This window comes from Lithobates pipiens, unplaced genomic scaffold (assembly GCF_037356315.1).
Source record: "Lithobates pipiens isolate NorthernLeopardFrog02 unplaced genomic scaffold, aLitPip1_a1.2 Scaffold_19, whole genome shotgun sequence".
Lineage (NCBI taxonomy): Eukaryota > Metazoa > Chordata > Amphibia > Anura > Ranidae > Lithobates > Lithobates pipiens.
In genome coordinates, this window is record NW_027507764.1 from 35939295 (window position 1) to 35957025 (window position 17731).

General features: G+C 43.7%; 1 protein-coding gene across 3 annotated transcripts in view; it reads right to left on the reverse strand.

Annotated features, from left to right (window-relative positions):
* Window positions 1-17731, reverse strand: part of NKTR (natural killer cell triggering receptor) — a 98515-nt gene that overhangs the window by 2676 nt on the left and 78108 nt on the right. For 2 of the 3 annotated variants that reach the window (XM_077490655.1, XM_077490657.1), the window contains 3 exons: window positions 14405-14494; window positions 7496-7555; window positions 1117-1215 (listed from right to left, as the gene is read on the reverse strand). In XM_077490655.1, coding sequence (XP_077346781.1) covers window positions 1117-1215; window positions 7496-7555; window positions 14405-14494 — 249 coding nt within the window. The remainder of the gene's footprint in view (window positions 1-1116; window positions 1216-7495; window positions 7556-14404; window positions 14495-17731) is intronic. The other variant, XM_077490656.1, reaches the window with a different exon arrangement.

A 17731-nucleotide genomic window follows, 5' to 3' on the forward strand; every position in this document is an offset into this window, starting at 1 on the left:
GATATGGGACGTGGGGGCAAAGCCCTGCTGTCTGTGTCTAAGGATGCAGCAAGTGGGGCTTGGGAGTGAGCATGCACAAGTAACCCCCCTAGCAAGGGGCATGTTGGGGGGGGGGGGGGTTGTGTACTCAGAAGGCATGAAAAACCAGGAGCGGCAGTAGGGAACCTCCGAAGAGGAAGATAGGGACTTCTCTGTGCAAAACCATTGCACAGAGCATGCAAGTAAGCAGGGGCCAAGATGCCTAGCATTCACCATAGAGTCCTCAGTCTTGCAGTATCACTCAACCAGGAAAAATTAGGACATCTTGTGGCCAAGAAAAGGTACTGCTGGGGAAAACTAGATGAGTATTGCAACCAAAGCTTTATTTTCTGGGTGGGTCTGGTTGTCAATGTGGGTAGATGCGAGTTCTAGAGGCCATTAGGGGAATCTGCAGCAGACTTGGTGGTCATGTGGGGCAAAAGGGATAGCTGTGGGAGTTGGAGGCTTTGTAGTGGCACTGTGGAAGACTGGAGAGCACTGCGGGAGGTTAATTATAGGACAGTGATGGTGAACCTTGGCACCCCAGAAGTTTTTGAACTACATTTCCCATCATGCTCATGCCCTCTGCAGTGTAGTTGAGCATCATAGTTCCAAAACATTTGGGGTACCAAGGTTCGCCATCACTGCTATAAGAGGTTGGGGGTTCTGCCACTGGCTGGAGGCTCTTAGGGGGTAAGCAAAGGGCTGATTGCAGCAGATATGGCATCCACCCCCACTTACTTTAGACTTGCTATCAGCATGGGCATCCGCTGGGATGGTAATGACTGGGGAGCCAAGAAGTATGGGACGTTACTCCCTCTTAGGCAACATGGCAGGTGTGCATCAAGGGAGGCAATGATGAACAATGCCTCCTTGTGATGCCTAACGGAGAAGTGCCTGGTGCTGGAAAGCACATCGATCCAGCACAGGGCACCCACAACCACTCTGCAAAACCTGGCAACAGAGAAGAGACACTACAGCTGTCCACGGAAAGTCCACTTTAAACTAGGCCCTATCTAAAACACAGCAGAACGGAGGCTGCGGCCAGGTGGTTTAGAACCACTGACCCAACAACACTCCTTGGTACTAGTTACCCACCTAGACCTCCTGTCATAGCTGCGTGATCGGTGGTAGGTCGGACTTCTGCTATGACTCCTACTTCTGCTATTGTAGCTGTCGTAAGTGTATGACCGGCTTCTGTAGAAAGACACAGAGCAAAAACTAAGACTTCTAAATGTAAAAGAACATTGAAGCACACTAGCCACACTCTAAAATGTCTCTGTATAAAGGTCCTTTAGATTTACAGTCAGCTTTGTAGTGAGAGGGCCCTCCTGCTACTCCGTTGTGGGTAAACCTAAAGATTGTTCCATCAGATTGCAATATTTGTAATCGAATGAATGATTTAAAAAGGCCTGCTTCTTCATTGGAGGTTCTGCCTCTAACACGCCGTCCCCGTCTCCCAATTGTGATCCAGTGTTGTCAGGTGGGCTTCTTGATGGTGACAAGGGCTAAACATGCCTATCATATCACAGAACAGAAAGTGCCTGAAAAGAAAGATCCTGAGGCTAAGTTCACACTTGTTACGCGACACAGCATGTGATTCGCACAGAAATCACACCGCATTCCTATGCAATTCACATGCGATGTCTGTGTGGAGCAATTTGAGCCATATACAGTTAGGCCCATATATATTTGGACACGGGCACAATTTTAGTTATTTTTTTGCAGGTATTTACCAAAACATTTTCAAACTACAGTTATACAATTGGTGCGGAAAGTGTACACTCAGGTTTAAAGGGGTTGTAAAGGTTTCTTGGAGGAAAAAAAAAAAAAGAAAGAGAGATATATATACACACATCTCATAATCACCGCCTCTGTGCAGTTGGTTTTGCCCAGAGCGGCCCCCGATCCTCCTCTTCTGGGGACCTTCCGCGGCGCTTCCGTCTCCTCTTCTCAAGTGACCCTGTCGGAGAAGTCTTCTCCTTCGGGACACTCGTGCTTTTTGATTGAAAGCAGTGGGAACCAATGGCTGCACTGCTATTAATCTTTTCAATCAGGACCCGAGACACTGGCTGGAGCTGGTATGTTTGTTCCTTTTGCAGGAATTACAGGGCTCAGGTAAGTATAAGGGGGGCTCGGGGGGACTGCTGCACTAAAGAAGGTTTTTCACCTTAATGCATTAGGCTGCTTTCACACTGAGGCGCCTGCATAGCGCTTCTCTCACACCAGTGTGAAAGACCGAGTGCCTTCACACTGGAGCAGTGTGCTGGCAGGACGCCAAAAAAGTCCTGCAAGCCGCATCTTTGCAGCGCTGTAGAAGTGGTGTATACACCACTCCTAAAGCACCCCTGCCCATTGAAATCAATGGGCAGCGCTGCCGAACCACCTGCATAGCGCCACTGCAGCTGCATTTTGCAGGCAGTTTTAATCCTCCGCAAAAACTATGGTAAACCGCCGCTAAAAGTAGCGGCCCTTTACCATCAGCGTCCCCATGTGAAAGTAGACTTAAGGTGAAAAATGCAGAGGGTTTACAACCCCTTTAATTTGAGGGTATGTACATCCAAATCAGAGGAAGGGTTTAGGAATTACGACTAGTCATCCCCCTTTTTCAAGGGACCAAAAGTAATTGGACAATTCAATCAAAAGCTGTTTCATGGCCAGGTGTGGGCTACTCAGTCGTTATTTCTTCAGAAGGTAAAAGGTCTGGAGTTGATTCTTAGGCTGCTTTAACACTGGGGCGGGAGCGGCGTCGGCGGTAAAGTGCCGCTATTTTTAGCGGCGCTTTACCGTCGTTTTAGCGGCGGTCTGCGGGCGCTAGCGGGGTGGTTTTAACCCCCGCTAGCGGCCGAAAAAGGGTTAAACCCGCCCGCAAAGCGCCGCTGCAGCGGCGCTTTGCCGGCGGTATTGCCGCGGTGTCCCATTGATTTCAATGGGTAGGAGCGGTATAGGAGCGGTGAATACACCGCTCCTTCACCGCTCCAAAGATGCGGCTAGCAGGACTTTTTTCACCGTCCTGCCAGCGCATCGCTCCAGTGTGAAAGCCCTCCGGCTTTCACACTGGAGGAAAAGGGGCCGGTTTTTTTCAGGCGCTACACAGGCGCTATTTTTAGCGCTGTAACGCCTGAATACCGCCCCAGTGTGAAAGCAGCCTAAGTGTAGGGTTTGCATTTGGAATCTATTGATGTGAGCCTACATCATGCTATCAAAGGAGCTGTTCATGCAAGTGAAACTGGCCATTGTAAGGCTTCAAAAACATCCATCAGGGAGATAAAAGCAACATTAGGAGTGACCAAATTAACAGTTTGGTACATTCTGAGGAAAGAAGAACGCACTGGTGAGCTCAGCAACAAAAAAGGCCTGAATGTCCACAGAAGACAACAGTGGTGGATGATCGCAGGAGCCTCTGTATGCTAAAGAAAAACCCATTCACAACATCCAGACAAGTGAAGGACACTCTCCAGGAGGTGGGTGTGTCATTGTCATAGTCTACAATCAAGAGAAGACTTCACCAGGGAAAATACAGAGGGTTCACCACAAGGCGCAAACCATTCATAAGCCTGAAGAATAGGAAAGCCAGATTAGACTTTTCCAGAACTGGTCTGGCTTTTTTTATATATTTTTTGGCAAAGTATTCTTTGGATGGAGGACACTAAGATTAATCTGTACCAGAATGACGGGAAGAAAGAAGTGTGGAGAAGGCTTGGAACAGCTCATGATCCAAAGCACACAACAATATCTGTAAAACATGGTGGAGCTTGCAGTGTGATGGCATGGGGCATGCATGGCTTCCAGTGGCACTGGGTCATTGGTGTCTATTGATGTGACAGAACAGATGCAGCCGGATGATTTCTGCAGTGCTTAGAGATATACTATCAGCCCAGATTCAGCCAAATGCAGCAAAGTTGGACGACGCTTCACAGTACAGATGGACAATGATCCAAAACACTGTGAAAGCAACCCAGGAGCTTTTGAAGGAAAAGAAGTGGAATATTCTGCAATGGCGGAGTCAATCACCTGATCTCAACCCAGTTGAGCATTCATTTCACTTGCCAAAGGCAAAACTAAAGGCAGAAAGGCCCACAAAGAACAACTAAAGACAGAGCCTGGCAAAGCATCAGAAAGGAGGAAGCCCAGCCTCTGGTGATGTCCATGGGTTCCAGACTTCAGGCAGTCATTGCCAGTAAAAGATTCTCAACAAAATATAAAAAAAAAATTAACACTTACGATTATATTCATTTGTCCAATTACATTTGAGCCCCTGAAAATGGAGGGACTGGGTATAAAAATAGTTGCAGTTTTTCTATGGTAAACCACAAAGGCTTTTGTTAATATTGTCTGATATTTATTGAATAGTCCTGGCAGGTGAAGGTTGGTTGATCTATAATTTACCCGTTTGTTGATATGTGTTATAATATGAATACCTATGGCTTCGTTCGCATAGATCCGAGATTCACAACTGTACTATGAAAAAATATAACTTTAATAAAAATTATTGGAACACAAAAAATAGTTGCAGTTGCTAAAATTTGTACTTCATATTTATGTTCAACCCCTTGAATTAAAGCGAAAAGTCTGCACTTTAAATTCATTTGGATTGTTTTGTTTTAAATTTATTCTGGTGGCATAGAGGCGAAAGCATGAAAATTGTGCCCGTGTCCAAATATATATGGACCTAACTGTATTTTGTATGGCTGAAATCGCATCCGCACCAAAATGGTGCAGGACCTTTTTTTCCTTTTTTGCCGCACCTGAATTGCAACGCATGAGTGTTCACATAACTCATAAAGAATGGTATACCTGTGCGGAGAGTGCGTTCCCAGCACAGTAACTAAAGTATCCCAGAAAGCTCCCAATGCATATTTGTGATCAGGAGCTCCCGATCACGTGACAGCCAATCACAGCAGTCACACGATAGAAATGCCCAATTATTTGTATGGCCGAAATTGCATCGAATCCGCAACAAAATGGCGCAGGACCTTTTTTTTCCTTTTGCCGCACCAGAATCGTGTCGCATTGAGTGTTCATGAGAAGGAAGTGTCGCCAGCACACCAGGATCTCCAAAATTTGAATCACATAGTATCAAAAAAATAAATAGAAGCGACGTTTCGGAGCCACGCAGGGCCCCTTCATCAGGCATGTGGCATTGAGTGTTCACATCCATGGGATCCAATTCTGGCAATGGCACTGCGTTTTGTGAGCCGTTTCAGGTGTTAATTTGATGTCGACACCCGTAGGAGATCACATGGGTGTCGTGCGATTTCAATGTGGTGTGGGAAACTCCGAGAATTCGCTGCGTTTCCTGTATCACATACTATGAGCATCGGTTCACACTGATAAGTAAAAAGTTATTATTTAAATAAAAAAACTAAAATTTTAAAAAGACAACCTCGGTTCATGGAAACGCGATTTCTGTGCTTTTCCAGTGTTCTGCCATATAGTGTCCTGCCATCATATAGCGTCCGCCCCGTACTGCGCATGCGCAGTATGGGGCAGAAGAAGCTTCGGAAAATCTCCGAAGCTGAACGGCGCCTGTGCCGTGAGTGGAGGTGGTAGCCCCACCATCCAAGCGGATATAGGGTTGTGAAAATTAGAGGGCCCCTCGCGGGCGAGCTTCACTCGCCACGCTTCGGGCTCGGCCTCGCTGCGCTCTGCTCTCTTTTTTATTCCTACTCTCTGTCCACTTAGATGGTGCGGCTAGAACCTGGACTCACGGCGCAGGCGCCGTTCCTCTTCGGCTATTTTCGGAATCTGTGTTGCTGTGTACTGCGCATGTGCAGTACACAGCGCACACCATCTGATGGGGGACCTTATATGATGAGACACCGGCACCACAGTGAAACTGCACGGCGCCCATGTGATCTGCGTCAGTTGTGAATGTTACATTAACGACACCCTGAAACAGCTCGTAAAAACGCAGTGCGATTGCCGGAATCGGCTTGCAGCATTGCAAACATCCATGTGATGTGATTTAGATAAGGCAAAAAAATAAAAAATATAAAAAGGGTCCTGCACCATTTTGTTGAGGATTTGATGCGACTTGAGCCATACCAATGATTGGCCACTCCAATCATATGACTGCTGTGATTGGCAGTCACACGACTGGAAGCTCTTGATCACAAATATGCATTAGGAGCTTCCCGTGACACTTTAGGTACTGTGCTGGAAGCGCATTCTCCGCACAGGTATACCATTCCTTATAGACGCATATATGCAGCCGCTTGGCATTAAAGCCCACCTGCCCAGCGGCAGCTGCATATATGCGCATGGCCGGTGGGGAGAGGTTAAACCAAACCCGTTTTCATTACATACCTTATTCTGGACCTGATGACGTCTCACTGGGTCTTTCTGCTTTTCTACGCAATGTAGGTAGATCTTGGCTGGTGGGAGGAACCTGTACATAGCTTCCTGAAAACATCACAGCATCCCGGCCTCAGAACTCCTCAAGAGCCCTGATGCAATCAGTGGGCTGGCTCTTTGCAGGAGTTATGCAAATATCACACGGCCTTGATGGGTGGAGGTCATCCTGAGGGAGTGGGCATTTCCAGACCGACTGACCTTGGTAACACCCACAATGTGATGCTCCATGATTGAGAATGGAATTCCAGGCTGTAGCTATCTAATCTTAAATCTGCTCCCACCCCTCTTAGAACTATCTAGTAGAAGGAAGATGCATACACTTCCCTATGCTCAGGGTGCTCCGGCCCGGTCACATGATCGGATCCCAATGGCTGGCTTCAGAGGAGAGGAGGGGCAGCTGACAGTCGATGCCCCATAGTAAGTCTATGGCTGATGTTGCCATCCAGGCAATTCGGCCCTGGTTAGCGAACTCTCCTTTCCTCAAGCTGGCCGCTGACATCAAATGACAGGAATGCTTGCAGAATAGGCAAGTATAAACATCAACCTTCTACAGCAAGGATGTGCAAACTGTGGACCTCCAGCTGTTGCAAAACTACGGGTCCCATCATGCCTCTGCCTCTGGGTGTCATGCTTGTGGCGGTCAGAGTCTTGCTATGGCTCATGGGACTTGTAGTTCCGCAACAGCTGGAGGGCGGCCACAGTTTGCATATCTCTGTTCTACAGGGTAGCTAGAAAAAGGATGGGAGTCGATTTAACAGTAGATAGTTAAAGCCTGGAATTACACTTGAAAGAACTGAAATTTGAGCGAATGAAGAGGGTTGGCCTGGGGACAGTCAGGGCTAGATGATAGCGGGCATCCTCCAGCCAGGAAATGAGATGGGTTCTTTTTTTTTTTTTTTGACTTGCTGCAGCTTCTAAACGCAGTGTGCAGTGAAATGTGAGAAACTTTTAGCACATTAGAGGAACCGGTACTGCTGTGCAAGACTGAAGGGAAGGCTGGAGCTGAGCTCTAAACATTGTATAAGATTTTCGTGATTGGATTTAAATCTACTATAATAGCAGAAGTGACCAACTCCTGAGGTTGTGATATCAGTACATGAAAAGGGACCGGACACTATACCTGGATCTTCTGCGACGACGGTAAGAAACACTTCTAGATCGGCTTCGGCTGTACGTCCGACTGTAAGGGAAATAAAATATGGTTACCGTCACCCTTTTATTTTATTCTTTTGTCACCGATTTATTTTTTTGTCACTTTATCATTTAGTTTTTATTATCAATTTTTTTTGTCACCATCACCCTTTTAGCTAGGTATTTAAAAATACATTTTTTTTTTAAACGCTGATTTTTTTCCTGTCTGCAAGGAAAGAGAGATACAATGTATCTTTCCCCTCATTCACAGAGAGAAATACAGGGGCGGGCTTCACGGTGACTGAGCACTGTGATAGCCAATCATAGGCTATGGCAGTGATCAGGTGACCCAGAACTGGGAGATCCGGTATTCTATGAGAACACCGCTACCCACAAGAAAATGTAACGGAAGTGATGTTTTCCGACCAAAAATGATTACTGCGCATGCGCTCCAATAGGATTCCTAATCTGACAGAACATGAAGGCATCAGCGGACATGTTGTTACACGCGGACATGTTGTTACACCCATCCAAGTCTTCCTTGTCGCACTTATTTTAGCAGTAAACTCACCTTATATAATGAAATACAGTATTTTTACATCTGTGACACTGTTTTGATGTTGCATTTCAAAAGCAGCGACAAGCCTGCAATCAGAAGGTGCAGACGGCCATCTTGTTACACCCCCTCCCAACCCCGCACTGCTCAGCGCCAAACTGATTTGGCACCAAAGGACATTTTTCTTGTACCTATAAATATATACTGCTGAAACATTTTTTGAATTATTAGTTCTGTTATAGAAGACATAAGTTGGTGTACTACATGCTTTACTTGTTTATAATAAATAAATAATATATATATATATATATATATATATATATATATATATATATATATATATATATATATACACGATATGATATCATTCCTAAAAAAAATAAAAAATAAAATAAAAATATAAACATTGAATTATGGTTTAAGTTTTATTTTTTTATTTTAAGATTTTTATTGGATTCCAATTGTTAGTATGGGACCCGGGGCTCCCGCTGAGACCCCAGTCTCTGTGCTGGGAGTGCGCTGTGCTCCCAGCGCAAAGATAGATCAGCAAATATGCCACGTCGGTGTGAAGGTCACTTTAACCACTTGCTGATATCACGCTGATATACGTCAGCAAAGTGGCACGGGTGCGCAAACCAACATACCCGTACGTCACTGCGTCGTCCACAGCTAGCAGGCGGGAGCATGCCTCTGGGCCCCGCGATCCTTGCACGGAGAGGCAGAACTGGGAGATGCCTATATAAACAAGGCATTTCCCTGTTCTGCCTAGCAACATGACAGAGATATACTGCTCCCAGTAATCTCTCCCATGTTCTAGTGAGCCCATCCCCCCTACAGTTAGAACATGCTGAGGTAACACACTTAACCCCTTGATCGCCCCCTAGGGTCTAACCCCTTCCCTGCCAGTGACATTTTTACAGTAATCAGTGCATTTGTATAGCACTGATCGCTGTATAAATGGCAATAGTCCCAAAAAGGTGTCAAAACGTGTCCCTTCTGTCATCATGATTAACCACTACAATACAGGGCACTTTCGCCCCCTTCCTTCCCAGCCCAATTTTCAGCTTTCATCGCTCTCGCGCTTTCAGTGACAATTGCGCGGTCATGCTACACTGTACCCAAATGAAATTGTTATTTTGTTTGCACAAATAGAGCTTTATTTTGGTGTTATTTATTCACGACTCCGTTTTTTTTTTTTTTTGCGATATAAGCGCAAAAATAGCGGAAATTTGGAAAAAAAACAATATTTTCTTTTTTCTATTTGAAAAGAAATCCAATAAAATCAAATTTTGTCATAAATTTAAGCCAAAATGTATTCTGCTACATGTTTTTGGTAAAAAAAATTCCGTTAAGTGTATAATAATTGGTTTGTGTGATCACGGACATATGTACGCAAATGATCATGTACATATGTATGCAGGTGATCACGTACATATGTGTGCAGATAATCATTGGGACATGTGATTTTAGTGGGACATATAAGGGGGACATGTTTTTATTATTGGGGACATGTGTTTTTATTATTTGGGGACATGTATGTTTTGGGGACATGTGTGTTTTGGGGACATGTGTGGGGACTGTGTTTGTACTGTGTGGTGTGTTGTGTGTATTACACTACACTGATGATCAGTGAGTAAAAAGCTGTAAAAAGCAGCCCATACTCACTGATCATCAGCCGGCTGCAGCGTTCTGCTCTCCTCTCCTCAGCGGTGACTTCCGTGTGAGGAGAGGAGAGCCGATTGCCTAGCAACCGGCTGTTTGTTTACATCACATGACGGCCGTGATTGGACACGGGCGTCATGCGATCAGGAGGGCCAATCACAGAGCCCTCCTGCCGATCTCAGATGTGCCGTGTCCGGGTGACACGAGCGCATCGGGATCGCGCCTCTGCGCGGGCACGCGCGCGATCCCGCTACTCCTGAAGGACGTTCCTGAACGTTCTATCAGGAGTAGACGGCTCCCACCCGGCCGTATATATGCATTGGCTGGGTGGGAAGTGGTTAAAAAAAAAAAATAAATACAATCGCAGATCGCCGCTATTACTAATAAAAAAAAATATAATAATAAAACTGCCATAAATCTATCCCCTATTTTGTAGATGTGATAACTTTTGCGCAAACCAATCAATACACACTTATTGCGGGGGTTTTTTTTTTTACCGAAAATATGTAGAATACGTATCGGCCTAAACTGTGGAAGAAATAAATTTTTTTTTTTATATATATTTTTGGGGGATATTTATTATAGCAAAAAGTAAAAAATATGGCTTTTTTTCCCCAAAATGGACGCTCTTTTTTTGTTTATAGCGCAAAAAATAAAAACCGAAGAGGCAATCAAATACCACCAATAGAAAGCTCTATTTGTGGGGGAAAAAAAAAAGGATGTCAATTTTGTTTAGGTGCAACGTCGCACGACCGCGCAATTGTAAATTAAAGTGACACAGTGCAAAAAAGGTTCTCTTCAGGAGGGGGGACCAATCCTTCCAGGGCTGAAGTGGTTAATCCCTGTAATGGTCGGTATGACACCTTGGCATTTACTACTGTATATGGAATATACAAATATATTTGATTAGTTTGTATTGTAGCTATCTTCCATTTTTTAAATACAGTACGGTTTTCATGTAGTCTGTAAATGATTATGATTAAGCCATCTAGGTCAGCCTTTTTCAACATTTTTTTTCCTTGGAAGAACCCTTGAATTACCTTTCAGAGCTAATCATTACTGTATCTACAGCTCATGATACATTAGTGTGATGGTCAGTGGGAAGAATGGTCCTCACACTTGTGGTGATTGGGAAGCATTACCTCCTTACAGATAAGATCAATGGTATCAGTGAGAACTTATCTGAGAGGCAATAGTTGCCTCTAGGAACCCCTAGCAACCTCTGGAGGAACCCAAGATTTCAATGGAACCCTGACTGAGAAAAGCTGATCTAGGTGAAGCATGTTGAAGAACCTACATGAGGCTGAATTCTATTGAAAAACCAAGGACCGTTGTTATAATGGTTTTAAATTTTGTTTTTTATTGTACCTAATAAAATGCTAAACTTTTATAATTATGTCTGACAAATGAAATTGGTACCTTAAAATCTCATCTTCAGTAGGGCTGCAACTAACGATTATTTTCATAATAGATTAGTTGGCCGATTATGGTTATGATTAATCACCTTAAAAAAAAGTGTGGTGTATAATTTGGTTAATATGTAAAGTTTAAAAAAAAAATAAAAATCTTAAATATCTCTATGGAGTGGTAAATATAAATAACCAACTATATGGTTAGGGAGCAAAATCTCTAATCCACTCTGAGAACAGACAGAAGAGATGTACTGTATATACTATTAGAGGAGAGATGTACTGTATATACTATTAGAGGAGAGATGTACTGTATATACTATTAGAGGAGAGATGTACTGTATATACTATTAGAGGAGAGATGTACTGTATATACTATTAGAGGAGAGATGTACTGTATATACTATTAGAGGAGAGGTATACTGTATATACTATTAGAGGAGATGCACTGTATATACTATTAGAGGTTGAATCTGGTAAAGATCACCAGACTCATATTACATTTTTTTATTTAAAAGGGTAAGAAAAAAAAAGTTAGATGATTTTCAGACAGGACTGTAATATATTATATGCTCCAAAGACATGCTGGTAGATTAATTAGCACCTGTCTAAATCGGCCCCTAGTATATGAATGTGTGTTAGGGACCTTAGCTTGCAAGCTCCACGAGAGTAAGGACCGGTGTGAATGTACAATGTATATGTAAAACACTGCGTAAATTGACGGCGCTATATACCGTATATACTCGAGTATAAGCCGAGATTTTCAGCCCCTTTTTTTAGGCTGAAAGTGCCCCCCTCGGCTTATACTCGAGTCACGGAGATCAGGTAGACAGACGGCGGCCATTCCACTATTCAAAAGCCGCGCCTCCCTGTCTGTGATAGGCGGAACACTCAATTTCCCAGCAGTCAGTGTTCCGCCTATCACGGACATCCGCTCATTCTCATACTACAGACGAGGATGAGAGGATGTCCGTGATAGGCGGAACACTGACTGCTGGGAAATTGAGTGTTCCGCCTATCACAGACAGAGAGGCGCGGCTTTTGAACAGTGGAATGGCCGCCGTCTGTCAGACGAGGAGGAGAGGCTGCAGATTGGCACAGGTAGGCAGGGATGGACACAGCGATGGACGGGACACAGCGATGGACGGGACACAGCGATGGACGGGACACAGCGATGGACGGGACACAGCGATGGACGGGACACAGGGATGGACGGGACACAGGGATGGACGGGACACAGGGATGGACGGGACACAGGGATGGACGGGACACAGGGATGGACGGGACACAGGGATGGACGGGACACAGGGATGTCTCACCCTCGGCTTATACACGAGTCAATAAGTTTTCCCAGTTTTTTTTGTGGTAAATTAGGGGCCTCGGCTTATATTCGGATCGACCTATACTCGAGTATATACGGTAAGTACCTTAAAAAATAATAATATGGCGCCATGCAAAAAAAAACAAAAAACAATGTCTTCCTTCAAAACAAAAATGTAATTTTAAGAACGTTCGTTCGATTTTCTAATCATTAGTGGGGTCAAATCTACATTAGTTTTCAACCACAGTGACGGGAAAATTTAGAAATAATAGAAGACTTCTCAGTCAAAGGAATTTTCAGACAGTGTATGTGGTTTTCGTTCAGAAATCTTTTTTTTTTTTTTTTTAAACAGAATGTTAAAAACAAGTGAAAATTTCAAACATTCTTTCATTTACCGAATGTACAAAGATTTTTCGTACGATTATTCTCATCTGAAAATCGATGTGTATATGGCCAGAATAAGGCTCGGTGCACACCCCTGCAGTTTGCTTTTGATCAGTTTCTGCAGTGAGTTTTGATTTTTGCACACATGATTTTGCTGCGATTTGCGTTTTTGCTTTTTTTTTATGCTTTTTTTTTTGCCAATTTGTCGTTAGCCAGATAAAAAAAAAAAAAAAAAAACACAAATTTCTGCAAAACACATTACATGCTTCTTATTGAAGTATATTGAACCAAAAAAAGCACAGTTTTGCATTGAAAAATATCCTCAACCCTTTCCAAATACGCAGCAGCTGGAAAAAAAATAAAAATCATAGATGTGAACTTGTCCCATAGGAAACCATGTAAATGAACTGTAGTGCATTTCTGCAATACCTGATATGTAAACAAATAATGCGTTCCTTATGCTGGCCAACTAATTGATTACTATTTTCATAATCGATTAGTTGTTTTGGCCCTAATCTTCAGCATTTAGTATTTCTTTATTCTTGTAGCCAAATTTATATAACTTTTTTCCACACCAACAGAGCTTTCCTTTGGTGATATTTGATCATCACTGAGTCTTTATATCTTAAAAAAAAAAAAAAAAAAAAAAAAGACCGAAAATTGTGAAAAAATAAATACATTTTCTACTATCTGTTATAAAATATATGCAAAAAAAAAAAATTTCAATTTCGTCATAAATGTAGGCAAATATGTACTCTGCTACATCTTTGGGGGAAAAAAAAAAAGTCCAAATAAGTGTATATTAATTGGTTTGTATGAAAATTATAACCTCTACAAACTATGGTGTATATGTATATATATATATATATATATATATATATATATATATATATATATATATATATATACACACACACACACACATATACATATATACACATATACATACACATCTCCTAAAAGTGAGTACACTCCTCACATTAAAGTAAATATTTTGGTGGTGATCATCAACTTATAGTGGAACTGCGATAGTGTGGCGGGCAATCTGGTGCTTACAGACACTGGCTGGGAGGGACACGAACATCACTAGTGACATTAATACAGTGTTCACTGCTAATGACACGGGCTGGGAAGGGGTTAACATCAAGGGGTTAACATCAAGGGGTTAACATCAAGGGGTTAACATCAAGGGGTTAACATCAAGGGGTTAACATCAAGGGGTTAACAGTGTGCTTAATGAGTGTAATGCATGCAATTTGTACTGCTTTTACTCACAGATCTGGCTGTTTCTCCCTGCATTTCTGATAGAACAGTCAGATCGCTGTTCTGTGTACAAAGTTCTGTGTGTTTGTAAACACAGAACTCTGTGCTATGATTGGCCACAACTGATCAGCAGGTATTCAGCCTGGTAGAAACCTGCTGACAAACGTGTGCCCAAAAACCAGGAAGCGACGTATGGGTGTGCCACCTCGCCTGCAGCTGCCACCTGATGCCAGTAAATCTACCGTTAGCGGGCAGCAAGCAGTTAAATGCGTAGATTTACAAATATAAAAGCAAACGCCGTACCTGTGACTTCTGCTGCGGGTCCTGGAACGGGTCCTGGAACGGTAGCGACTGTACCGTCTTCTGCTTCGACTCCTTGAATAGCTTCGTGACCTGCGATAGTACACACTAAGTTAGAAGTGGAGACAATGACATTTTACAAATCAAACTTATTGGTTTAATTTGTTTCCTTCAAAAACAGAATAATGCTCGATATCTTGGCTTATGGTACTGTTAACAAGTTCACGGTATCTTCACAGATCTATTGGGACTCGCCAAAAGCGTATATGAGGGGTTTGTTTATCTCCCAAATTTCAAGGATAAAAAAAATTAAAATAAAAAGATCTAGGGCCTGGAATGCTCAGTGACTGAAGAGGTTCTAAAGGCTGAGCTTCAATATATAGCAAACCCCACCACAGATACACAGCAGAAGTGGATACAAAAACAGGAGCTATACGCCGATATCTTTTTTTTTCCTTCAGCAACCTTATTTTGGAGGATGGGGAAAACACGGGTCATCTTATCAGCAATAGTAAACTCTCAGAACCCAATGACACTAGTAGTAGAATTACAAATCTCTTTAACTGAAAATGTGCAAACTACCATAGAGATCATCAGATTTTTTATTTTTTTTTGTTTTTTTTTAATCTATATAGTAGTAAAGTATCCTATAAGGAGGCTGAATGCAATTTTTTTTTTTAAACTCGCTTAAAGCGGAGTTCCACCCGTTTTTTTAATAAACTAAAAAAAGTCAGCAGCTACAAAAAGCATAGCTGCTGACTTTTAATAAATAGACACTTACCTGTCCCACGGTCCAGCGATGTGGCCGCCCCGGAACCTCGCTCCTCTCCCCCTCTGCTCCTTGGCACCATCATAGCAACTGTGGGCACCCAGCCAAGACAGCTTATGGCTTCACGGCCAAGCACTCACAGCGCATGTGCGAGTCGCGCTGCACTCTATCGGCCAGCCAATCTTCTGGGACCTGTTTTGTGTCCCAGAAGATCGCTGGCAAGGAGGGGCCACTGCCTAGGCGTCCGAGAACAGGAAGGAAGAAGTAGGAAAGGAAGCCCCACTAAAAAGAGGGTACACAATCCCCCCCAAAAAAATTACATGCCAAAGGTGGCATGTCAGGGGGCGAGGAGTGCTTAAAGCAGAAGTTCCACTTTTGGGTGGAACTCCGCTTTAAGCTAGTAGAATTATCAGCGATTTGATATGGAGATGTATGATCAGCCTTTGACATTAGAGGCACTTCAAATTGCCACTGCTAGGTTGCCTAATAATAAAGCCCCAGCAGCAGACGGATTACCGGGGGGGAAGCATACAAGGTTTATGGAGAGGTTTTGTTGCCTGAATTATTGGAAGTCTTTAACCCCTTCCCGACCAGCCGCCGCAGGTATACTACAGCAGGTTGGCAGCCCATGTGCGAGCCGTCGTAGCTGTATGTCGGCTCATTAACCACTTGCCGACCAGCGCACGACGATGTACGTCGACAGAATGGCACGGGCAGGCAAATGGGCGTACATGTACGTCCCTTTAAATTTGCCGCCCTGCCATCGGGAGCCCGCCGCCGGCGGCGCGCTCCCGCGCTGGTCGGGACCCCCGCGAGTCCGGTCGCGGGACCCGCGGACTCGATCGCCGCGGGCATCCCCGCGATCGTCTCACGGAGCTGCCGAATGGAGAAGTGCCGTTGTAAACATTTCTCCATTCTGCCTAGCAACTAGTGACACTGATCTCTGCTCCATGTGATTGGAGCAGAGATCAGTGTTCACTAAATGAAAGCCCAACCCCCCCACAGTTAGTAACACGCCCCTAGGAACACTTAACCCCTACACTGCCACCCACTGGTTAACCCCTTCACTGCCAGTGTCATTTACACAGGAATCACTGCATTTATATAGCAGTAATTACTGTATAAATGACGATGGTCCCAAAAATGTGTCAAAAATGTCCGATGTGTCCCTCACAATGTCGCAGTCACAATAAAAATCGCTGATCGCCGCCATTACTAGTAAAAAAAAAAAAATAATAAAAAATTATTAATAAAAATGCTATAAAACTATCCCTATTTTGTAAACGCTATAACTTTTGCGCAAACCAATCAATAATCGCTTATTGCAATTTTTTTTACCAAAAATATGTAGAAGAATACGTATCGGCCTAAACTGAGGGAAAAAAATGTTTTTTATATATTTTTGGGGGATATTTATTATAACAAAAAGTAAAAAATAATGCGTTTTTTTCAAAATTGTCACTCTATTTTTGTTTATAGCGCAAAAAATTAAAACCGCAGGGGTGATCAAATACCACCAAAAGAAAGCTCTATTTGTGGGAAAAAAGGGACGTCAATTTTGTTTGGGAGCCACGTCGCACGACCGCACAATTGTCAGTTAAAGCGACGCAGTGCCGAATCGCAAAAAGTGGTCTGGTCTTTGACCAGCAAATTGGTCCGGTCTGAAAGTGGTTAAAGAGGAAGTAAAGCCTCGGGGGGAAAAAAAATTAAATAAAAAATACGCCCTGCAAAGCAAAGGCATAATGAGCTCGTATGCATAGCATACGAGCTCATTATCAATAACTTACCTGAGATCGAAGCCCCCGAAGCAACCCTCGTTCACCTCCTCCGATGCCGCCATCTATCCCGGAGTGACTTCCGGTTATCGCGGCTCCGGCCAGTCACAGCGCCGGAGCCGCGATAACCGGAAGTCACTCCCACGAATGACATGATCGCCATTAGAAGCGGCATGCTCAGTGCTCCTGCGCCCGATGTCTACGGCACATGCGCCTTAGACATCGCTGTGGCTATTTCTGCAAAATTCTCCTAAACCTTTTAGGTTTGGGAGATATTTCCTGCACCTACAGGTAAGCCTTAATCTAGGCTTACCTGTAGGTTAAAGTGGTTGTAAAGGGTTTACAACCACTTTAAAAAGCTTTAGCAGACGCTCCCGCAGCGTGTGCCTGGAACCAATGCGCATGCCTGGCGGGCGCGATGACCACTGGGCACCCACTATCGCTCGTGACAGAGCGAGAACTGGGATCTGTATGTGTGAACACACAAATCCTGGTTCTCTCAGGGGAGAGAGAGGAGACAGATCGTGTGCTCCTACTAAGTAGGAACCCCAATCGGTCTCCTCCCCTAGTCAGTCCCATCTCCCCTAGTTAGGACACACCTATGGATTACAATTAACCCCTTGAATGCCCCCTAGTGTTAACCCCTTCCCTGCCAATGACATTTATATGGAATAATTTATAATTGCCTGAAGTGGCGAAGCTTGAAAAGCCTGATGGAAAAAGTCTGGCATTTTGCTTCGCAGCCAACTTTATGATAATGTTTTACAATCATTTGATAAGTTGGCA